Raw genomic sequence first — 25,354 nt, forward strand, 5'->3', positions numbered from 1 at the left:
ATTGTTTTTATATTGGTTCTATGTTTTTAATATTGTTTTTAATATTATTTTTAATATTGTTGTGCAGCATTTTGGAAACATTTTTGTTGTTTAAATGTGCTATATAAATAAAGTGGATTGGATTGAATTAGAAGAATGAAAGAGTATATAAGAGAATTGACAGAGTGTGTGTACCTACAGTGCTGAATGGTGAGCAGAGGCAGAGTTTGGAGTGTATTCTTTAGCTTGCTTTCCATGTTTATGTACTCATTGTCCACTGTGTCCAGGAACTTGGAAATTGTTTTCGTGCCATTTGCTGTTTGACGCCCGCTATCATGCTAATTAGCTGCCTGAAAGCGGGTGACTCCACTGTAGAAATAGCCTGCATGTCTTCTAGCACATACGCTGCAGTGGCTCTATCAATGTTGTCCTGGCTAGCAGTCCCTCCGTTAAAATCCTTAGGTGGTGGTGGAGGTGGAGGTGAAGTGGCATCGGAGTCTGTGTCTCTCTTTACTAGCTTCGTCGAAGCATGTTGCTTTTGTAGCTGTTTCAGCAGATTTGAATTGCTGTTTTTTGCAGTAGATGGGATCTTTGATCCAAGACACAACTTACATTTAACTAAAATGTTCTTTTCTTTGTGCTCGAAAAAAGAAAAGTAGTGAGAATATCTCCATGTTAAGAAACTCTGCTTCGGCTCCGCCATGATGTCTTGTTAGTAAACACAGACACGCCCCCCCGCCCCACACACACGCGCACACATAGCGTGTGTGACAGAGTAAGAATCAGAAGGACGACACCGCAACTCTCCAATAAAACACACTCAGATCTTCTCAGTTTCTAGCCGATACTATATAAAAAATTGCGTAAAATAACGCAGTAACGCATCATGTAGTAACGGTAACTGAGTTACTGAATATAAAAAATAACGCAGTAGACTACTCGTTACCGCCGAAAATAACGGTCTTACAGTAACGTTAGTCCCAACACTGATTGTTATACACTTGACTGTTACACACTGTTACATATTGTTACACACTTTACTGTTACATATTGTTACACACTTTACTGTTACACACTGTTACATATTGTTACACACTTGACTGTTACACACTGTTACATATTGTTACACACTTTACTGTTACATATTGTAACACACTTTACTGTTACATATTGTTATACACTTGACTGTTACATATTGTTACACACTTTACTGTTACACACTGTTACATATTGTTACACACCTTACTGTTACACACTTGACTGTTACATATTGTTACACACTTTACTGTTACATATTGTTATACACTTGACTGTTACATATTGTTACGCACTTTACTGTTACATATTGTAACACACTTTACTGTTACATATTGTTATACACTTGACTGTTACATATTGTTACACACTTTACTGTTACACACTGTTACATATTGTTACACACCTTACTGTTACACACTTGACTGTTACACACTGTTACATATTGTTACACACTTTACTGTTACATATTCTAACACACTTTACTGTTACATATTGTTATACACTTGACTGTTACACACTGTTACATATTAAGTTAAAGTTAAAGTACCAATGATTGTCACACACACACTAGGTGTGGCGCAATTATTCTCTGCATTTGACCCATCACCCTTGATTGTTACACACTTTACTGTTACACATTGTTACATATTGTTACACACCTTACTGTTACACACTTGACTGTTACACACTGTTACGTATTGTTACACACTTGACTGTTACTCACTGTTACATATTGTTACACACTTGACTGTTACATGTTGTTACACGCCTTACTGTTACACACTTGACTGTTACATATTGTTACACACTTTACTGTTACATATTGTTACACACCTTACTGTTACACACCTGAGTGTTACACACTGTTGCATATTGTTACACACTTTACTGTTAAACACAGTTACATATTTCATCGTTACACACCTTGCTGTTCTTCATTTTCATCATCGTCATCATCATCTTCTATTTCCTCATTGATTTATTTATCATCATCATCATCATAATCTGCATCATCAACAACATCATCATCTTCTTTATCAACATCCTCATTGTCATCATCTTCATCTGCATCATCAACATCATCATCTTCATGTTCTTTTTCATCATCATTTTCATCATCATCTTCAACATCATCATCATAATCTGCATCATAATCTTCTTCTTCAGCGTCAAAATCATCATCTTCATCATCTTGTACCATTTTCATCATCGTCTTCATCATCAACATCATCATCATCATCTTGGTCATCATCATAATCATCAACATCACCATCATGCACCACCATCATCATCTTCATCATCATCATCATGGACCCTAGTTTCTTATGATTTAAACTTTGATAAGTTTCAACATTCTTGAACTTCAAATTGATTTTAAATGTATTCTAAATAAAAGTGTTATTTATCACGTGTGTGTGCGTCAGGAGGAAGAGGAGGACCCTGAGCAGCTGCATCTGTCCCCGGTGAGGAAGAACAACATGGAGCTGCTGCAGGAGATCCTGAGTGATTTGGATCCTTTCACACATTGTTGTGACGCTGCTGCTGAACTCTCTCACTTGCTGACACAACCTCACGTCCAGGTGTGTATTCATCCTTCCACACACAACCTCACGTCCAGGTGTGTATTCATCCTTCCACACACAACCTCACGTCCAGGTGTGTATTCATCCTTCCACACACAACCTCACGTCCAGGTGTGTATTCATCCTTCTACACACAACCTCACGTCCAGGTGTGTATTCATCCTTCCACACACAACCTCACGTCCAGGTGTGTATTCATCCTTCCACCTTCATGTCACCTGGAACCTTGCTACTTCCTCTACTCACCACTTCAGTGGAACCACAAAGCAACATCTTGCATTTTAAAAAGTATCCACTGCTAAATAATATGACAAGCAATACAATCGGGGGTGGTACAAACAACTGCAGTAGTTTTGTCAAGTCATGTGATCATTGCATGACCCCAGGACGCAAAGGCGGCTGGAGACGTAATCAGGGAAGGGAAGTAGGAGAAGCAAACAAAGAGTTAGCGCTAACAGCAGCAACCGTCAACAAGATAGAACCAGGTGACGAGAAGAGAGTACGGGGGAACAGAGGACAAAGCAGAACAGGAAGTAGAAGAAAAAATAAGAGCGCTAAACAGGAAGCAACAAGAAAAAAGTGACAATGATATTGTTCAGTGTTTAGACTTGTGTCACAATAGGAAGTCATGTTTCTGTTCCACACCCACGTATTTGAGTGACGGATCGCGTTTGTATACAGGCGCTATAATGTTCCGCCGTCAAGTTTTGAAACTTGAAACATGTCAAACACCACATCTGCAGCTTCTTAATATCTTCATGGGTAAATGTTTGTCGTCGACGCGTTTGTGGTGGCAGCTTGTGTGATGCAAACTGACGTATGTTTAATGTTCGCTTCTTTCACTTCCTGCTTCTGCTTGGACGGCAATAAGGTAGCACAACTCTAAAGAATTATGATGAATGATGAAATAGCACATTGTCACATGTCTGCAAATACTAGTTGATAATACTAGTTGATAATAGTAGTTGATATTACTAGTTGATATTGCTAGTTGATACTACTAGTTGATAATATTAGTTGATATTACTAGTTGATACTACTAGTTGATATTACTAGTTTAAATGACTAGTTAATAATACTAGTTGATATTACTAGTTGATAATACTACTTGATAATATCATTTGGTATTACTAGTTGTTAATACTAGTTCATAATATCAGTTGATAATACTAACTGTTAATATTAGTTGATAATACTGGTTGATAATACTAACTGTTAATGCTGGTTGATACTACTAGTCAATGATACTAGTTGAAAATATCAGTTGATAATACTAACAGTTGATACTAGTTGATAATAGTAACTGTTAATGCTAGTTGATAATACTAGACGATGATATTAGTTCATGATACCACTTGATATTACTATTTCTTAATGCTAATTGATAATGCCAGTCAATAGTACTGGTTGATAATATTAGTTGATAATACTAGTTGATAATACTAGTCGGTGATGCTAGTTGATGATACTAATCAATAATACTAGTTGATTATAATAGTCAAGAATACTAGTTGGTACTAGTTGATGATACTAGATAATAATACTAGTCGATTATGTGAGTTGATGATAATAGTTGATCATACAAGTTCATTATACTAGTCGAGAATACTAGTTGGTACTAGTTGATGATACTAGATGATAATACTAGTCGATGATGCAATTTTACGATACTAGTTGATCATACAAGTTGATGATACTAGTCGATAATACTAGTTGATGATACTAGTCGAGAATACAAGTTGAGGATAAAAGTTGATGATACTAGTCAATAGTACTAGTTGATGATACTAGTTGAAGAAACTAGTCGATAATACTAGTCAATGATAATAGTTGATGATACTAGCCAATAATACTAGTCAATGATACCTGCCGATGATACTATTTGATTATATTCGTCGATAATACTAGTTGATATTAGTCAATGCTACTAGTTGATGTTACTACTTGATGATACTAGTTGATAATATTAGTTCATAATATTAGTTGATGCTACTAGTTGAGTACTACTTTCTGCACATTTTGTGAGGTTAGCCATCTCACAAAAATATAGAATGTTTTCAATTCCCCGCCATGAAGCATGAATGTTTCCAGACCGCATCATTGTGACAAATATATTAAATATTGAAGTAGCTTCTATTGCTAACACATGCTAGCTGCTGCGGGTGTTTAGTTTTGAAAAGAAAAGTTGACTTTGATGAAGTTTTCATGTCAGTCTTTACTAGAAACTCACGATTCAGTGGCGTCCAAAGAAGACAGCAGCCCACCTCCAAGTCCCTGCGACTTCATGAGCCACGAGCGCCATCGCGACCAAGTCGTCAACAAGTTCCAGACGCCGCCTGATGCTGTGCGCATGGTGGGCATACGCAAAGTGGCAGGAGAAAACCTGGTGAGTACTTGGAAGTACAACCAGAGTTTTATAGGCAGAATACATTCATCTTCATTTTCTGCATTGTTGGCCGCCTCCTTCTAGCAGTCTTTTATTATTTAGGAGGCACAGAAAGGACAAGTTATTGCCTCACAGAGGTTGGAAATGAAACGAGTCAAAGTACACACTTTAGAATGACATAATTACTTCTATTTCCTCCACCAAATGTCTAGTAATATTGTAGTAGTAGTAGTAATACTACTAGTAGTAGTAGTAGTAATAAGCGTAGTAGTATTACTATTATGAAATTATTATTATATATAGTTTTTAGTAGTAGCAGTAGTAATATGGCATTGTTATTATTATTAGTTGTTGAAGTTTTTACTGAGTTATGTTCTCGGGGTGAACATTGAAGGTGAATATGAAGTTATTATCAATTACAGGGTGTGACCTTCAAGGTGGAACATGGCGAGTTAGTGATAGCACGAATCCTGCATGGCGGAATGATCGACCAGCAAGGCCTGCTGCGTGTTGGTGATGTCATCAAAGAAGTGAGTTAGGTTTTCTTTTCCAATCAATCCTAACTAGCATTTGATCAATACCAATACAGTGTTAGCATTTGATCAATACCAATACAGTGTTAGCATTTCATCAATATCAATATATTGTTAGCATTTTATCAGTACCAATACAGTGTTAGCATTTTATCAATACCAATATATTGTTAGCATTTGATCAATACCAATACAGTGTTAGCATTTTATCAATACCAATATATTGTTAGCATTTTATCAATACCAATACAGTGTTAGCATTTTATCAAAACCAAGATATTGTTGGCATTCATCAGCATTCACAGTCGTGAGTAACAGTTGTGAGTAACGGTCGTGAGTAATGAGGGTGGGTAACTATTGTTGGTTACGTCGTGAGTAACTGTGGTGAGTAACAATTGTGGGTCACATCGTGAGCAACGGCCGTGAGTAACAGTCGTGAGCAACGGCTGCGAGTAACATTCGCGGGTAACGGTCGTGAGTAACGGCCGTGAGTAACGGCCGTGAGTAATGGTCGGGAGTAATGGTCAGGAGTAACGGTTGGTTGTGAGTAATGTCGCTAGTAACGGCCATGGGTAACGGTGGTGAGTCACAGTCGGTAGTAACGGTTGCGGGTAACGGTGGTGAGTCACAGTCAGTAGTATCGGTCGGTAGTAACGGCCGGTAGTAACATCCGGTAGTAACGGCCGGTAGTAACGGTCTCGGGTAATGGTTGTGAGTAACGGCCGGTAGTAACGGGCACGAGTAACACGTGAGTAACGGTCGGTAGTAACAGTCGTTGGTAATGGTCACGGGTAACGTCGTAACGGTCGGTAGTTACGTTGTGAGTAACGATTGTGACTAACGGTCGGTAATAACAGTTGTGAGTAACGTTCCGGGTAACGGCCGGCAGTAAAGCCACCAGTAACGTTTGTGGGTAACGGCCGGTAGTAACGGCCATGAGCAACAGTCGGTAGTAGCGGTCGTGAGTAACAGTCGTGAGTAATGGTCGGTAGTAACAGTCGGTAGCAACGGCTGTGAGTAACGGCCGTGAGTAACAGTCGTGAGTAACGGTCGTGAGTAACGGTCGGTAGTAACAGTCAGTAGTAACGGTCGTGAGTAACTGTCGGTAGTAACGTTGTGGGTAACAGTCCATAAATGACCTTTCATATTTCATATTGATGGATGTAAGTATTACTTCCTGTCAGGTGAACGGCAGAGACGTGGGACAGGATCCTCGAGTCCTGCAGGAAGAACTGCAAGCTGCCAGTCAAGCTGTGGTTCTAAAAATCCTCCCAAGCTACCATGAAAGTAATCCCCCAAGACAGGTAAGATTGTCTCACTTGGTGCCTTCATCACAGCAGGACAGGTGTCAGTTACTAGTCAGTATTTTACATGACATAGTAACTATGTATACTACAGTAATACTACCATCGGGTATATGTTTTGTATACTACTGTGTTCTACATTCAAGTTCTCCTAAAGGTACTTTGTTATTGTGAGGGACAGTCACGGACAGGTGAGGACTGGTAAGAGCAGGTGAGTGCAGGTAAGAACAGGTGAGGTCAGGTGAAGACAGGTGAGGACAAGTGAGGACAGGTGAGGACAATCCAATCCAATCCACTTTATTTATATAGCACATTTACACAACAAGAATGTTTCCAAAGTGCTGCACAGCCATGTTAAAAACAATATTAAAAACAATATTAAAACAATATTAAAAACAATATTATGCTACACCAATGACTGAATAAAAACAAAGAATAAATGAATAGAAAACCAATACAGATACAATATAAAAAATAAATATGATTAAAAACGATTTTTAAAGGGTAAAACCAATTAAAACAGTAAAATAGACATCAAAATTTATTAAAAAAAACACACAGGACAACAGAGGACAGAAGACCACACAACTCACGTAGTGTTAAAAGCCAAAGAATAAAAGTGGGTCTTAAGACGAGACTTAAAACACTCCACTGTGGAAGCAGTTTGAACATGGAGGGGCAGAGTGTTCCAGAGTTTAGGGCCGACCACAGAGAAGGCCCTCTCTCCCCTCGTTTTAAGTCTTGTCCTGGGCACCACGAGCTGGAGCTGGCTCTCGGAACCTCAGAGCGCGCGCAGGAGTGTAAATTTGGATGAGGTCCGAGATATACTGAGGTGCTAGTCCATGTAAAGCTTTAAAAACAAACAGCAAGGATTTCAAATAAATTCTAAAATGAACAGGGAGCCAGTGCAAACTCCGAAGAATTGGGGTTATATGCTCACGTTTCCTGGCCCCTGTTAAAAGTCGTGCTGCCGCGTTCTGGACTAACTGCAACCGGGAGAGAGCTTTTTGGCTAATGCCAGCATAAAGTGCATTGCAGTAGTCCAGGCGACTTGAAATAAAAGCATGCACAACTTGTTCAAAAAGGTTAAAAGATAAAAATAGTTTTACCTTTGCTAAAAGACGAAGATGATAAAAACACGATTTTAAAACGCCATTGACTTGTTTGTCAAATTTAAAATCGCTGTCTATAGTGACGCCAAGGCTGGTGACTTCGGGATGCACATAATTTTGCAATGGTCCCAAGTCAGTGAGGGCCGGACCAAAAACTGAAATTTCCGTTTTTCCCTCATTCATTATTAAAAAATTCTGGGCTAACCAAGCCTTGACATCACATAGACAGTTGAGAATGAAGGACAGGCAAATACAGGTTTGATCCCCAATAATCCGTACAGCTCCTTTAACGTGCGTGACATAAAGGACGTGCCCTGGTCAGTCAGAATCTCTTTCGGGATTCCAACTCGGGAGATAACTTGAAACAGTGCCTGCGCGACACTCTTTGCAGAGATGGAGCGCAGCGGTACTGCATCGGGATATCGCGTTGCGTAATCCCCCAGGACTAGCGCAAAGCGATATCCCTGGGTGCTCGGGTGAAATGGTCCGACGAGGTCCATGCCAATTCTCTCAAATGGGACCTCTATGAGTGGTAATGGCCGCTAAGTTGCCCTAGGGGTGGCCGCGTGGTTGACTAGTTGACAGTCCGGGCAAGCGGCGCACGTCTGCCCGAATGCCTGGCCAATAGAACCGGACCATTATCCGATTGAGTGTTTTATCATACTCTATGTGACCGGCCATCGGGTTAAAATTCGCCGCCTGGAAAATGGCGGCGAATTGGGGCGGCATGGCGTAGTGGGTAGAGCGGCCTTGCCAGAAACCTGAGGGTTGCAGGTTCGCTCCCCGCCTCTTACCATCCAAAAATCGCTGCCGTTGTGTCCTTGGGCAGGACACATCACCCTTGCCCCCGGTGCCGCTCACACCGGAGAATGAATGATGAATGAATGAGTTGTAAAAATGAATGATGGGTTCTCACTTCTCTGTGAAGCGCTTTGAGTGTCTAGAAAAGCGCTATATAAATCTAATCCATTATTATTATTATAATAATTTCCCGACGGCTTTTTTGGCACCAACAATTGGGTGATTTCCTCTCCTGTCTGAGCGTCACGACTCACTCTGTATAATCTGTCCCTAATCAATGCAAAGTGAGGGAAATCCCACGCTATCCCCGGGCGAACCCGATGCCCATCAATTTATATCACTTGGTCCCAGGTCATGCATGGGGCGCCATTGGGGAACCGGGGAAACCTCTTGCGAAGCCCCCGCCGGCTCCCCTTCCCCCTCCCCCCGGCAGCGTCGGATAATCTTGCGTCGCCGGTGAGAACAGCGCGGCTATCCCCTTTCCCTACCGGTCGTGAACGCACCCCTGCGCACTACTTTATTAACCAGTTAAACCCCGGCCAATTGGTTCCCAAGATTAAGGGGTGCGCTAAGCGCGAACTTACAGCCACCTTAACACTATGTTTTTCCCCTTTGAAAATTTTTTCCACCGGCACGATAGGGTACTCGTGAATATCCCCATGCACACATTCAACCCGCACTCATGTAACCTTTCTCAACGCCCCGGGTCGAACCAGGTTCTGGTGGATCATGGACTGCTCGCAGCCCGAGTCCACCATCGCCCAGTGTGTACTCCCTTGTATCCTTACCGGTACATAGTACGTCTCCTCTGGCCCGGGGGAGTGCACCGAAGGGTCGACAACCCGGATCACCTGCCCCACTTCCATTGCTGGACATTCCCGCTGCAGGTGTCCGAGCCGCCCACACCTCCAGCATGCCTGCCCAGGCATTCGAGGAGCAATTTGCGGGGGACACAGCGTCGGCAGCGGCGGGAAAGAAAGCACAATTGGGTCGTTTCTCAGTCGTGGCCACGGCTGGGCTCCCTCCGCCGGCGGCGCACGCGTCCTGGGCCGCGCCGGAACTGGACGCTCCGCTGTCTTCACGGCCCTTTCCTCTTTCCTCCTCTCGCGGTGGACGGCCAGGTACTCCGCCAACGCCACCGCCGCTGCCAAGTCCCGAGGACGGTGATAGCGGACCCACGCGGACGTTTGCGCCGGGATTGCCTCCAAAAATGGTTCCAGAATAATTAGTTCAATTGTTTCACCGACCTGTCCCGGTTGAAGCCAGCGTGCCGCCGCGTCCCTCAGCTGCTGACCAAGGGCAAAAGGCCGCTCCTCCTCACCCAGCCGCAGCGCCCGGAACTGGCGCCTGTGGTCCTCCCTTGATCCTCCCGTCCGGTCCAGTACCGCTCGTTTCACGTCCCGGTATCTCACCCGGGAAGCTGGTGGCAGGCTGAGCACCGCTCGCTGCGCATCTCCCGCCGCTCTTCTTCGGGCCACGCGCATGCTCCCGCTCTGGCCTCGAACATTTCCATAAATGCCTGCGGGTCTTCTGCTTCCGCCATCCGATGCAGTCCCACTACCGCCAAAGTTGGCGCTGCTGCCGCGGTTGCCCCTGCTCCGGTTCGCTCCATTAGTGCTTGCAGCACCTGGTTCTGCTGCGCCATTTACGCACGCATCGCCTCCATTTGTTGGTGACTCGTTGCGGACACCTCCGCTATGAGCTGCCCCAGTGCTGCTAGTGGGTTTGGTGTTGCTATTGTCCTCTTGGATTGGGCGCCAGATGTGGAAGTCACTTCCTCGCGGTCCCACTGACAGACACTTCACGGGATCCAAGCGTGCAGGTTTTAACAGAGTTTTAATGATCATATGTTTTTTTATCAAAAGTTTGATCTCCCAGAACGCGACTTTTCAGTCACGTCCGTATCCGCTCTCCCCCTGTGCTCCCAGCCGCTTACTGTTAAAGACAACAGATGATTAGATTAACACGTACCACCTGTGAAATGTAATCACCTGCCAGCTGTGTCTCGCCGTCAGCACATACCCCGCCCCTGCCCGATGGTGCTCGTCCTCAGTACCATGGACAGCGGCGGTGACTTTTCCTCCTGCAGGCAGCGCTGGCTACGCCTCCCCCCACAATTACTATTTTGCATGCAAAGAATGCAATGAACTGTATTGCATTCTTAAAATGTAAAACTGTTGTCGTCATTATTAAGTGGTTTGTATTTTTATATTGTTTATGTATTGTTGGCAGGTTGAAAACAGCTCAGCAGATTTGCGTGGAGAAACCACCATTTAAACTACGCCGTGTAATAATCATCAAAAACGCACGAGAGACAAGAACTTTGCTGTGAGCCCTATGTGCTGTGAGCGCTCCTGTTTTTATTAGAACACACAAATTGGCACAATCAACCACAGACGCATTTCAACTGTGCGTGTCAGCCTTCAATAATGAAAACAGGCGTTCAGAAATAAAAAACAATTAGGCCAAACACAATAATTGAGGGCACATCTTAACATGTAAAATTAAACCTGAATTAAGCAAAAATATTGCTCCGGCACCAAATAATAATATAAATCCATTTAATAAAGTCGAAATACAAATAAGGCAACAAGAGAAGTATCTCGCACTTGTCTTTTGTAAAGTAAATTTGTACAGCTGATATGGGCATCTACATATGATTTGCCTGAGACGCTGGACAGGAAAAAAATAAAATAAAATAAAAAGTTAATTTATTTATTTATTTATTTTTAAGCAAAAAGATGATTTATTCGATTACTCGATTAATCGATCGGGATATTCCATAGAATACTCGATTACTAAAATATTCGATAGCTGCAGCTCTACTTTGTACACATTAATAGTAGACAATATTTAATATTTTGTACACACTAATAGTACACACTTTTATATATTGTACACACTAATAGTACACATTATTTTATACCTTGTACACACTAATAGTACACACTATTTTATACTTTGAACACACTGATAGTACACACTATTTTATACTTTGTACACAGTATTTTAAACTTTTACACCCTAATAGTACACACTTTTATACTTTATACACACTATTTTATACTGTGTACACATTGATAGTACACACTCTTTTATACTTTGTACACATTGATAGTACATGCTATTTTATAATTTGTACACACTAATAATGGACAGTATTTTATACTTTCTACACACTGATAGTAGACAATATTTTATATTTTGTACACACTAATAGCACACACTATTTTATACTTTGTACACACTAATAGTGGACAGTATTTATATTTTGTGCACACTATTAGTACACACTATTTTATACTTTGTACACTGATAGTACTCATTATTTTATACTTTTTACACACTATTTTATACTTTGTACACTCCAATAGTACACACTATTTCATTCTTTGTACACACTAATAATACACACTGTTTTATACTTTGTACACTCTAATAGTACACACTATTTTATACTTTGTACTAGGATGCAACAACTAATCGATTAAATCGATTAAAATCGATTATACAAATATTTGGCAATTAATTTAGTCATCGATTCGTTGGATCTATGCTATGCGCATGCGCTGAGGCTACGTTTTTTTTTTAAAATATATATATATATTTTTTTTCAATAAACCTTTTTTTATAAACTGCAACATTTACAAACAGCTGAGAAACAATAATGAAAATAGGTACAAAAACAGTACAAAACAGCACCAGGGCGGCGCTGAGGCTACGTCTCATGAGGTGGCAGTAAGCCAGCCAATGATGTGTTATGTGCAGCTCACGTGACGACGCCGTCTCCTTTGCCTGGAAACATTTGAAAAATGGCGGAGGAAAACAGTACGGATAGTTCAGCAGAGAAACATCTTGAGGTTATTGCTTCAATGGAGACAAGTGTACGACTTAAGTCGTCAAAAGTGTGGGAACACTTCACTTTAAAGACTTCAAAGAAGACCGTTTCCTGCAAAATGGCACGGAAGTACAACATTGCTTCAGGAGTACCTGAAGAGGAAACATGTTGAAGCCATGGATGAAGGGAAGAACCCACGGTACGTAACTTTTTAAGTCCATAGTCCGAGTACATTGATCCGTTATGTCCGTCTTTGTGTGTTTTTAATATTTTAATATTAATATTTTAAGGAAGCGAAGCAGCAACTGTTGTGTATTAACAGTGTTAGGAACTTCTTGGAGAGTGCATTTTCTGTGTTGTTTTGAGTCGCAACAGGCATTCTGAGTTCAGCTTTTTTGTGAGTAATGTTAACGTTATCCCTTTGTTGCAACGCGGGGCTGATAATGTGTCTCCGGCACATTTGACTCCATTTTGAGAGAGAAAACGCACGGTTACCAATTTCGAAACTAACGTAACAGACAGAAATATCTCAGGTTCGTTTCATAATGGATCAATGTAGCCGGGCCCAATAAAGCTCTATAAATATATTTAGATTTGAGTGAAGCTTTAGTATAACTAAACGTTATGAAGGTGCTGGAATATTTCATGCTACTATTCAGAGGCAGCCTAAAATGAGTACTTTATTATTCACAACAGAAACGTGTACGATATCTGATTCAGTTCTGATCTGATGAGTTACATTTATGTGTTATTATTGGTGTATGCTGCATCCCCGATGTCCATTTATTTAATTTAGCTTTTTTTTTAATGTGGTGGCGTATTTGCCTTTTACGTCAGAAATTATTAATTAAATCAACTATGTATGTATTGAGTTACATGCAAATGATGCTATTATGTATGTTCATTATATGGTTTCTCTCATTTCAGAAAGAAACAAGCCAGCATTAGCGTCTTGGTACAAAGGAAGGTGTGCACACCACAGCAAGCGGCTGCATTGACTGACGGTATCCTGAATATGTTGGTAACTGACATGAGGCCACTATCAATGGTGGAGGATGAAGGTTTTAGACAAATGATTCACGTCCTCAACCCTGGTTACAATCTTCCCTCGAGGACCCTTTTTACCAAACTGATGGAGATGAAGTACGTGCAGACATTCCAAGCAGTGTAGACTGACATAAAAGCCACCCAGAGCAAAATTGCTCTCACTACTGACGTGTGGACAAGTGTAGCCACGGAAGCCTACCTTGGCAATACCTGCCATTACATTGGAGACGAATGGAACATGGAGTCAATCTGCCTTACGACCATGCCACTAGAGGAAAGACATTCAGCATCCAACATTGCAGAATGGTTGGAATAGGTAGTAGCCAGCTTTGAAATTCCCCCAAGCAAAATTATTGCTATTGTGCATGACAATGGTGCACTTTATAAAAAAAACATTTTTGTAACATTTTCCTTGTTTTATTTGGCAAGTTGAAAGAACATGGTACCAGTATGCTGTTTTTTTTCCAATAAAATATTGGAAAGGATAGAAATGTAGTTTGTCTGTTTTATCCGATTATTAATCGATTAATCGAAGTAATAATCAACAGATTAATTGATTATCAAATTAGTTGTTGGTTGCAGCCCTACTTTGTACACTAATAGTACACACTATTTTATCCTTTGTACACACTAATAGTGGACAGTATTTTACACTTTGTACACACTATTTTATACTTTGTACACACTAATAGTACACAATATTTTATACTTTGTACGCATTAATAGTAAACACTATTTTATACTTTGTACACACTAATAGTGGATAGTATATATACTTTGTACACACTAATAGTGGACAGTATATATACTTTGTACACTTTGATAGTACACACTATTTCTGTTATGTACGTGAGGGTTGGAAGGAGACGACACCACGAAGAGCTTAAGGTTACCAAGTTTATTGTAACCTTTGATGATTGTGTGGGATGTGTATGCTACTCTAAGTGTTGGTTGCAGGATTAAGTGTAGATTTAACCATGTAAATAATGCAAGAGGATGTTGTACATGCGTGATGGATGAAAAGTTCGTCTGACCAAGAGGGTAGGCACAAGGGAGATCCAGGGACAGGCAGGTGGTCGAAGGCAGGCGGCAAGCAACAATGTCCAAGTCCAAAACGAGTGATCGAGGATTGAGGGAGGCAACTGCAAGGAGAACAAGGGACATCAGTCAACAAGACAAAAAGGGGCAAAAGACAAAAGCAAGGCGAGGACAACGAGAGGGAAGCCAGAGACGTAATGCTTACTACAAGAGTTAACGACGTTCAAAGGAGTGACTGGATCTTATGCTGTCCTCTTGATTGCTGCCAGGTGCGCAGATGAAAGACAGCCTGCAGCTGCGGCGAAGCGTGGGCGTGGTGCGCACGGCGCGTGCAGGGGCGTGTACTGACATGCTGCCAGATAGAGTGTGGGAACCTGCTGCGGAAGAATCTTGGGTTCGCATCCGCGCTGTGACAGTACCCCCCTCCTTGGGCGAGGCACCCGACGAGCGTCTGAGGACCCCCGGGTTGGCGCGGTAGAAGTCCTCCAGAAGAGAGGGGTCGGCAAGGTAGGAGGCCGGCACCCATGATCTGTCCTCCGGTCCGTATCCCTCCCAGTCGACCAGGTATACCAGCCCCCTACCCTGTCGACGGACCCTGAGGATCTTCTTTACCGTCCAAACCGGGTCACCGTCATCCAGGAACCTAGGGGGGGGCGGGGTAGGAGTAGGGGGAGATAGAACGCTCTCCGCCACCGGTTTTATTTGGGACACGTGGACCACAGGTTGTCGCTTGACCGAGGGTGGGAGAGCCAATTTAACAGATGCCGGGTTGATTATGGAAATGATGGGGTAGGGACCAACAAAACAGGGAGCTAATTTCTTTGACGGTACCTGAAGGCTGAGGTCCTTGGCGAGCAACATGACAAGTTGTCCCGGCTGATAGGACGCGGCCGGGATGCGATGTTTATTGGCGCTGCGACACATCCTTTCAGATGCCTTAACCAGTGCCGTACGGACGGCTCTCCACACCCTCTGACACCTCCGGATGTGGGCCCTGGTTGAAGGTACTGCGATCTCGAGCTCCTGCTGGGGAAACACGGGGGGTTGATAGCCCAAAGAGCATTCAAATGGAGACATACCGGTGGCGGAGCTCTTCATGGCGTTGTAGGAGTACTCAACCCAAGGAATAAACTTGCTCCAGGATGTAGGTTGACGTTGTGCGACACATCGGAGCATGGTCTCCAGACTCTGGTTGGCCCTCTCGGCCTGCCCGTTGCTCTGGGGGTGATATCCGGACGTGAGGCTGACCGAGGCCCCGATCCCTTTGCAAAACGCCTTCCATACCTTCGAGGTAAACTGGGGCCCACGGTCAGACACAATGTCCATCGGAATTCCGTGTTGTCTGACGACGTGCAGGGTGAGGAGGTCCGCCGTCTCGGAGGAAGAAGGCAGCTTGCGGAGTGGAACGAAGTGGGCTGCTTTGGAGAAACGGTCGACGATGGTGAGTATGGTGTTGTTACCTCTTGAGACGGGAAACCCCGTAACGAAGTCCAAGGCGATATGTGACCACGGACGAGCAGGGATCGGCAGAGGATGAAGGAGGCCAGCTGGAGGTCGATGTGACGGCTTACTGCGAACACAAGCGGTACAGGCGGCGATGAACTCACGTGTGTCGGCGGCCATGGATGGCCACCAAAACCGTCTTCGAATGAAGGACAGGGTCCTTTGGAACCCTGGATGGCAGGAAAACAAACTGGAATGCGCCCAATCCAGAACCCGGGATCGAAGTTCGCGATGAACAAACAATTTTCCGGGTGGTCCGCCCCTAGGTCCTGGACGAGAGTGAAGGGCGCCCTTAACCAAATCCTCCACCTTCCAAGATATCATCCCCACTATACGAGTCGGAGGAAGGATGGTCTCGGGGGTTGATGGGTGGATGATCTCTGCCATGTGCACCCTAGAAAGTGCGTCCGCCTTCTGATTCCTGGAACCGGGTCTGTAAGATAGAATGTAGTCGAAACGGGAGAAAAATTGCTGCCATCTAGCCTGACGGTTGTTGATCCTCCGAGCTGACCGGATGGCGAGAAGGTTACTGTGATCTGTCAGGATCTGGAACTGGTGCTTTGCCCCCTCAAGCCAGTGTCTCCACTCGGATAAGGCCTTATGGACAGCCAGTAGCTCTCTGTTGCCAGCGTCGTAGTTAAGTTCTGCTGGAGAGAGTCGCCTGGAGAAAAATGCACATGGGTGGAGAAGGTTATCGATCTTAGAACGCTGCGAAAGTATGGCCCCTATCCCAGAGTCCGAAGCGTCCACCTCGACCAAAAAAGGACAGTCCCAATCAGGGTGGACGAGGACGGGAGCAGAGACAAAACTGGTCTTGAGGCCTCTAAAAGCACTGTCGGCCTCAAGGGACCACACAAAGTTAATTTTGGACGAGGTGAGAGCGTTTAAGGGTGCGGCAATTCGACTAAAGTTTCGAATGAATCTCCTGTAGAAGCCTGCGAATCCCAAGAATCTTCTGAGTTCCGTCCTAGATGCAGGTTGTGGCCAATCCAACACGGCCTTGACCTTCTCGGGATCGGCCTTGACATGGCCCCTTTCGACGATAAAGCCAAGAAAATCCACTGAAGAAGCGTGAAAACGACACTTCTCTGCCTTGACGAAAAGCCTGTTCTCAAGGAGCCGCTGGAAGACGAGACGAACATGCTGCTGGTGCTCCTGTGGGTTGCGAGAAAAAATTAGGATGTCGTCTAGGTAGACCACGACGAACTGGTCCAACATGTCTCGGAGGATGTCATTGACCAACATCTGAAACACAGCAGGAGCATTGGTAAGGCCGAAGGGCATGACCTTGTACTCAAAGTGGCCAAGGTGTGTATTGAAGGCCGTATTCCATTCATCACCCTTCTTGATCCGGACCAGGTGGTAAGCATTGCGGAGGTCCAGCTTGGTGAAGATGGTTGCTGGGGCCAGAGGTTCGAAAGAGGAGTTGAGCAAAGGTAGCGGGTATTTGTTCTTTATGGTTATGTTATTGAGATGTCGGTAGTCGATACATGGCCTCAACGATCCGTCCTTCTTGGTCACGAAGAAGAATCCAGCTGCCACAGGAGATCGAGACGGGGTGATGATTCCGGATGCCAGTGATTCCGTGATATATTCCTTCATGGCCTCCTTTTCGGGAAGAGACAGGTTGTACAGGCGGCTGGAAGGGAGGGAAGCACCGGGGAGCAGCTCGATGGCGCAGTCATATGGTCTGTGAGGAGAAAGAGATTGAGCTCGTTCTTTACTGAAGACCTCCGCTAGGTCGTGGTAGCATTGCATGATGGAAGCTAAGTCAGCCTGGTGCTTGTTGGTCCTAAAGGGTCTGCTGGGGGCGGAGGCTGCTTTAAGGCAGTTTGCGTGGCAGAGGGTGCCTCATGCCATGATCCTTCCGGAAGTCCAGGAGACATGTGGGTCGTGCTGTCTCAGCCATGCTCTTCCCAGAACCACCGGAGCGACGGAGGCCTCCAATACCCAGAAGCGAATAGTTTCGATATGATTCCCCGATAAGGTGAGTAGTAGAGGCTCCGTGCGGTATTTAATGGGACCCAACGGACGTCCATCCAAGGCTTGGGCTGGAAGGTCCTTGTCAAGAGACACCAAGGGAATCCCGTTCTGTTGGGCGAACCCGTAGTCCATCAGGCTATCGTCAGCCCCAGAGTCCAAGTATGCCTTTACTGCCACCCTTCTATTGTTTCATGTTAAAGAGGCGGAAAATAGGATGCTTGGGTTCCCTTGTTCCTGGGGGAATGTCGTGTGGCTTACCAGGATCCCCCCTTGCTGTTGCACCCGGTCTCTAGGTTGGGAGGGGCAGTTGCGGATAATGTGTCCCGCCTCACCACAGTAGAGGCAGAGATGCTGCCTCAGTCTTCTTTCCCTCTCCCCCGTCTCCAAACGGGTTCTTCCCACTTGCATGGCCTCGGGTGCTGACATCGCTCCATGACAAGGAGGAGATCTTTCTCCGTAAGACTGGAAAACAGGGGTCGCTCGCACTGCAGGAGGTCTCCTAGCGACTCCACGGGCTCTCTCGGTTGATCCCTCCAAAAGTCTCTGGTCGTATTGCAGTGCCAAGTCAATGAGGACTCCACAGGAGGTTGGTCTGTCCCTCAACAAACCTTCCTTGATCTCCTCGGAGAGTCCTCGACGAAACGCACTCTGGAGGGCCCTGTCGTTCCAGCCGCTGTCTGCCGCAATGGTCCGGAACTCCAGGGTGTAAGCTGCCACCGAGCGAGTTCCTTGCTGGGTGGTGTGCAAGCGTCCTGCGGCATCCCCCCCATCCTTGGGGTGGTCGAATACGGCCAAAAATTCGGACCGGAAGACTGAGTAGTCGGTGCCGAGGCCTAGTGACTTGTCCAAAGCTGCAGTAGCCCATTTGAGAGCAGGTCCGGCAAGCAGCGAAAAAACAAATGCGATTTTGGCCCCATCGGTAGTGTAGCGCGAGGGTTGGTGCAAAAAAATGAACTCACATTGCACCAAAAACCCCCTACAGAGCTCAAAATCACCCTAAAAAAACCTAGGGCTAGCAATCTTGGGCTCCCGGCTAAGGGAAGTGCTACCGGAGCTAGTAGCTGGTGTAGCATGCTGTCCTGTTACCAAGTCTTGCACTGGACTGGGGCCTAGCTGGTCCAACTTAGTATATAACTTGGTGAAAGTTTTCTCAAAATTGTCCTCTAATGCCTCAAAACGAGTCTGGTGCGTCTTAAGGACTGAGCACATTACCTCCAAGTCCAGACTTCGTGGGATCCGAGCCTGGGGAGCGAGACTAGGCTGGGGGGTGTCGTCTGGTTCCGACATGGTTGGCCGGAACGTACTGTTATGTACGTGAGGGTTGGAAGGAGACGACACCACGAAGAGCTTAAGGTTACCAAGTTTATTGTAACCTTTGATTATTGTGTGGGATGTGTATGCTACTCTAAGTGTTGGTTGCAGGATTAAGTGTAGATTTAACCATGTAAATAATGCAAGAGGATGTTGTACATGCGTGATGGATGAAAAGTTCGTCTGACCAAGAGGGTAGGCACAAGGGAGATCCAGGGACAGGCAGGTGGTCGAAGGCAGGCGGCAAGCAACAATGTCCAAGTCCAAAACGAGTGATCGAGGATTGAGGGAGGCAACTGCAAGGAGAATAAGGGACATCAGTCAACAAGACAAAAAGGGGCAAAAGACAAAAGCAAGGCGAGGACAACGAGAGGGAAGCCAGAGACGTAATGCTTACTACAAGAGTTAACGACGTTCAAAGGAGTGACTGGATCATATGCTGTCCTCTTGATTGCTGCCAGGTGCGCAGATGAAAGACAGCCTGCAGCTGCGGCGAAGCGTGGGCGTGGTGCGTGCAGGGGCGTGTACTGGCATGCTGCCAGATAGAGTGTGGGAACCTGCTGCGGAAGAATCTTGGGTTCGCATCCGCGCCGTGACAATTTCAAGTTGTCTAAAAAGTGAGGTTACTGTAATGTTACAGTAGAAGTAGAAGTGTTAGATCTGTCTGACTCCAAACACTGATATCACTTTAATCTCCCTCATTCTGCTTCAGTATGATGCAGACTAGCAACCACCAACTGCTACACCAAGTGAGCTAGTCAGCTTCTTGATGATTGATGTCTGTAATTTCATGAATCTCATCCACTTCTTCTTCTTCACACTCACTTACTTCACAAACATGCTTGGAGAAAGGTTTATTTTTAAGGCCAAAAACAGATATTCACTTAGTATTTCTTTCTTTAAAACATTTATTCAGTATTTTTTATCTTTAGAAAATGATATGGTTGAAAACGATAATGATGCCAAAAAACATAAAAAAAAGATGGGAAGTCCTCAAAGGCTTATTTTGAAAATGTAATTTTGTTTATATATGATATGCAATCTGTTGTTGTATTCCCTATTTTAAGTGTACATAAATGAAGGTATGTGTTGCTGAGTTCGACTTGGATGTGATCTGGACTGTACATGGGTGCTTAATTTGAAAATTTATTTTTGTTTGTGGATTGTATGCAACCTGTTGTGTTCCCTGGTTTTTGGTGTACATGGGGGAAGGTGTGTGTTGCTGAGCCCGATCTGGACGTAATCTGAACTGGACCTGGTTTTAAGAACCCTTTTGAACAATCTGATTTCATTGACAACCCGGTCTGGTGAAGTTAAGGTCCTTTGTTTGTTTTGTTTGAAAGTAAAGCAATATAAAAACAATTACATAAAAAATAGTAATTAATGAAAATGTTAGTGGACCAGCACCACACACAATCATGTGTGCTCTAAAGACTGTATCCCTTGCAGACTGTATTATTCTATATTGTAGGAACCAGAAGTTTTTTTTTTAATAACAGAAAGAGGCAGCCCCTTTTGTGTAAATGAGTGTGAATGGGGGAGGAAGGGTTTTCTTGGGTTGATGCACTAATGGTAAGTGTATCTTGTGTCTTTTTTTATGTTGTTTAAAATAAAATAAAAAAATAAAATAAAACATGCTTGGAAAACTCACTTATTCAGATTCCTTGCAATAAAGTAATAATAATAATGATAGCAATATAAGTCATACATTATAATAAACATAAGTCATAATAACAATAAATATAAGTCATATTAATAATAAACATAAGCCATAATAATAATAATCATGTTGTGTGTTCAGATGTTCTTCAAGTGTCACTATGACTACGAGCCAGCGTGTGACAACCTGATTCCCTGCAGAGAAGTCATAATAATGATAACATAATTCATAATAATAATATCATAAGTCATAATAATAATAATAACATATGTCATAAGAATAATAACATAAGTCATGATAATAGCATAAGTCATATAAAAAATATAATTCATATTAAAAATAATAACATAAGTCAAAATAATAATATAGGTAATTAGATTAATAACATAAGTCATAATAATAACATAAGTCATAATAATAATATAGGTCGTTAGATTAATTACATAAGTCATAATAATAATAATAATCATGTTGTGGGTTTAGATGTTCTTCAAGTGTCACTATGACTATGAACCAGCGTGTGACAACCTGATTCCCTGCAGATAAGTCATAATAATAATAACATAAGTCATAAAAATAATAACATAAGTAATGATAATAATAATAACATAAGTCATAATAATAATAACATAAGTCATATTAATAATAATAATCATGTTTTGTGTTCAGATGTTCTTCAAGTGTCACTATGACTACGATCCAGCGTGTGACAACCTGATTCCCTGCAGAGAAGCAGGGTTAAAGTTCCACACAGGAGATATTCTGCACATCGTCAACCAGGACGATGTCAACTGGTGGCAGGTGAAGTTCACATTGACTAAAACCAGCATGGCTTTCATGCATTATCATGTATTTATTATGTATTCACATTATTATCCTCATGGATTGATTTGTTCTCTGATTTATTCATTCATTTACTGTAGTTAGCAAGTGAAATGAAAAAAATAAAAAGTATTTTAATGATTAAAATGTATTTGTTTTTCCTTTGAATGGCAAATGTAGCAGCTTCAGAAAAACAAGTGAGCGCATGTCTTTCAGTGAGTAAATAAGGCAGTTGAGTCATGGATGAATAGTGTGTGTGTCACGCAGGCTCGGCATGTGGAAGGCGGGCCCACGGGTTTGATTCCCAGTCAAATGCTGGAAGAGAAGAGGAAAGCCTTTGTGAAAAAAGACGTTGAACTTCTTCCTGCAGGTAAAGAAAGCTAATCTAATCTAAAGTAATCTAATCTAATCTAAAGTAAGGAAAGTTGTCAAACACTTAAATGCATGGACAGTTATTATATAATAATAATTATTATTATTATACATCATACTGTAATTACACTATTATACATACTGTATTTACACTATTATACATCATACTGTAATTACACTATTATACATCATATTGTAATTACACTATTATACATCATACTGTAATACACATTATACATACTGTAATTACACTATTATACATCCTACTGTAATTACACTATTATACATACTGTAATTACACATTATACATACTGTAATTACACTATTATACATACTGTAATCACACTATTATACATCATACTGTAATTACACTATTATACATCATACTGTAATAACAATATTATACACACTGTAATTACACTATTATACATACTGTAATTACACTTATACATTGTACTGTAATTACACTATTATAAATCATACTGTAATTACACTATTATGCATTGTACTGTAATTACACTGTTATACATCATACTGTAATTACACTATTATACATACTGTAATTACACTATTATACATCATACTGTAATTACACTATTATTCATACTGTAATTACACTATTATACATCATATTGCAATTACACTATTATACATCATACTGTAATTACACTATTATACATACTGTAATTACACTATTATACATCATACTGTAATTACACTATTATACATCATATTGTAATTACACTATTATACATCATACTGTAATTACACTATTATACATCATACTGTAATTACACTATTATACATACTGTAATTACACTATTATACATCATATTGTAATTACACTATTATACATCATACTGTAATTACAAGGTGCTGTTTGATGACATCCTCACACTCTATTGTATACTTTGTACACTCTAATAGTACACACTATTTTATACTTTGTACACTCTAATAGTACACACTATTTTATACTTTATACACACTAATAGTACACACTATTTTATACTTTGTACACACTGATAGTCCACACTATTTTATACTTTGTACACTATAATAGTAAACACTATTTTATACTTTGTACACACTAATAGTACACACTATTGTATACTTTGTACACACTAATAGTACACACTATTTTATACTTTGTACACTAATAGTACACACTATGTTATACTTTGTACACACTGATAGTACACACTATTTTATACTTTGTACACACTATTTTATACTTGTACACACTAATAGTAAACACTATTTTATAATTTGTACACACTAATAGTACACACTATTTTATACTTTGTACACACTAATAGTACACACTATTTTATACTTTGTACACTCTAATAGTACACACTATGTTATACTTTGTACACACTGATAGTACACACTATTTTATACTTTGTACACTCTAATAGTACACACTATTTTATACTTTATACACACTAATAGTACACACTATTTTATACTTTGTACACACTGATAGTCCACACTATTTTATACTTTGTACACTATAATAGTAAACACTATTTTATACTTTGTACACACTAATAGTACACACTATTGTATACTTTGTACACACTAATAGTACACACTATTTTATACTTTGTACACTAATAGTACACACTATGTTATACTTTGTACACACTGATAGTACACACTATTTTATACTTTGTACACACTATTTTATACTTGTACACACTAATAGTAAACACTATTTTATAATTTGTACACACTAATAGTACACACTATTTTATACTTTGTACACACTAATAGTACACACTATTTTATACTTTGTACACTCTAATAGTACACACTATGTTATACTTTGTACACACTGATAGTACACACTATTTTATACTTTGTACACACTAATAGTACACACTATTTTATACTTTGTACACACTGATAGTACACACTATTTTATACTTTGTACACACTGATAGTACACACTATTTTATACTTTGTACACACTAATAGTACACACTATTTTATACTTTGTACACACTAATAGTGGACACATTGGACAGTATTTATACTTTGTACACACTTACAGTACACACTATTTTATACTTTGTACACACTAATAATGGACACACTGGACAGTATTTATACTTTGTACACACTTATAGTACACACTATTTTATACTTTGTGCACACTAATAGTGGACAGTATTTATACTTTGTACACACTTATAGTACACACTATTTTATACTTTGTACACACTAATAATGGACACACTGGACAGTATTTATACTTTGTACACACTTATAGTACACACTATTTTATACTTTGTGCACACTAATAGTGGACAGTATTTATACTTTGTATACACTTATTGTACACACTATTTTATACTTTGTACACACTAATAGTACACACTGTTAAACCAATGACATCATTCACTCTTCCAATAGGAATATAATGATTGATCATTATTTCCACCATGTTCCTCTGATCACATTTTGCTATTGATCATTGTCCCAGGTAACTTGTGCACAGGTGTTGGCGTGAAAAGAAAGAAAAAAATGATGTACGTCACCACAAAGAATGCAGGTACTGGCAAACATGTTTTTGTCTTCATTGTATAAATAAGTATTTTTATTTACTGCGCCTCTGTCAAAAGTACAGTATTCGACTCAAACACTTGGCAGGGAAACAAGCAACTCACTACACATTTTTTAATGATTTATTCCACATTCTACAACAGTAATCACTCAAATTAATTAAGTCACGACACAAACGTGATATATAACACTGTCAAGATTACAGTATTCATGGGGAAACAAGCAACTGCAGTTTTCTGTAGTACTTTTCTGCATTACTTTTCTGCAGTACTTTCAGCAGTACTTTTCTGCAGTACCTTTCTGCAGCATTTTTCTGCATTACTTTTCTGCATTACTTTTCTGTAGTACTTTCAGCAGTAATTTTCTGCATGACTTGTCTGTAGTACTTTCTGCAGTACTTTGCTGCATTACTTTTCTGCAGTACTTTTCTGTAGAGACACTAATAATGTGATGCGTGGTCTGTGAGATACAAA

At 41.5% G+C, this 25,354-nt stretch overlaps 1 protein-coding gene across 7 annotated transcripts in view; it reads left to right on the forward strand.

Annotated features, from left to right (window-relative positions):
• Positions 1–25,354, forward strand: part of LOC133652161 (MAGUK p55 subfamily member 2-like) — a 39,090-nt gene that overhangs the window by 4,588 nt on the left and 9,148 nt on the right. For 3 of the 7 annotated variants that reach the window (XM_062050595.1, XM_062050596.1, XM_062050599.1), the window contains 7 exons: positions 2,442–2,597; positions 4,813–4,986; positions 5,409–5,516; positions 6,704–6,823; positions 21,786–21,917; positions 22,206–22,308; positions 24,802–24,870. In XM_062050595.1, coding sequence (XP_061906579.1) covers positions 2,442–2,597; positions 4,813–4,986; positions 5,409–5,516; positions 6,704–6,823; positions 21,786–21,917; positions 22,206–22,308; positions 24,802–24,870 — 862 coding nt within the window. Of the gene's footprint in view, positions 1–2,184; positions 2,358–2,426; positions 2,598–2,617; positions 2,788–2,834; positions 3,472–4,812; positions 4,987–5,408; positions 5,517–6,703; positions 6,824–21,785; positions 21,918–22,205; positions 22,309–24,801; positions 24,871–25,354 lie in introns of those variants that run through there. The other 4 variants (XM_062050598.1, XM_062050601.1, XM_062050600.1 and 1 more) reach the window with 4 other exon arrangements.

The sequence above is a fragment of the Entelurus aequoreus genome, linkage group LG06 (assembly GCF_033978785.1).
Source record: "Entelurus aequoreus isolate RoL-2023_Sb linkage group LG06, RoL_Eaeq_v1.1, whole genome shotgun sequence".
In the NCBI taxonomy this organism is placed as follows: domain Eukaryota; kingdom Metazoa; phylum Chordata; class Actinopteri; order Syngnathiformes; family Syngnathidae; genus Entelurus; species Entelurus aequoreus.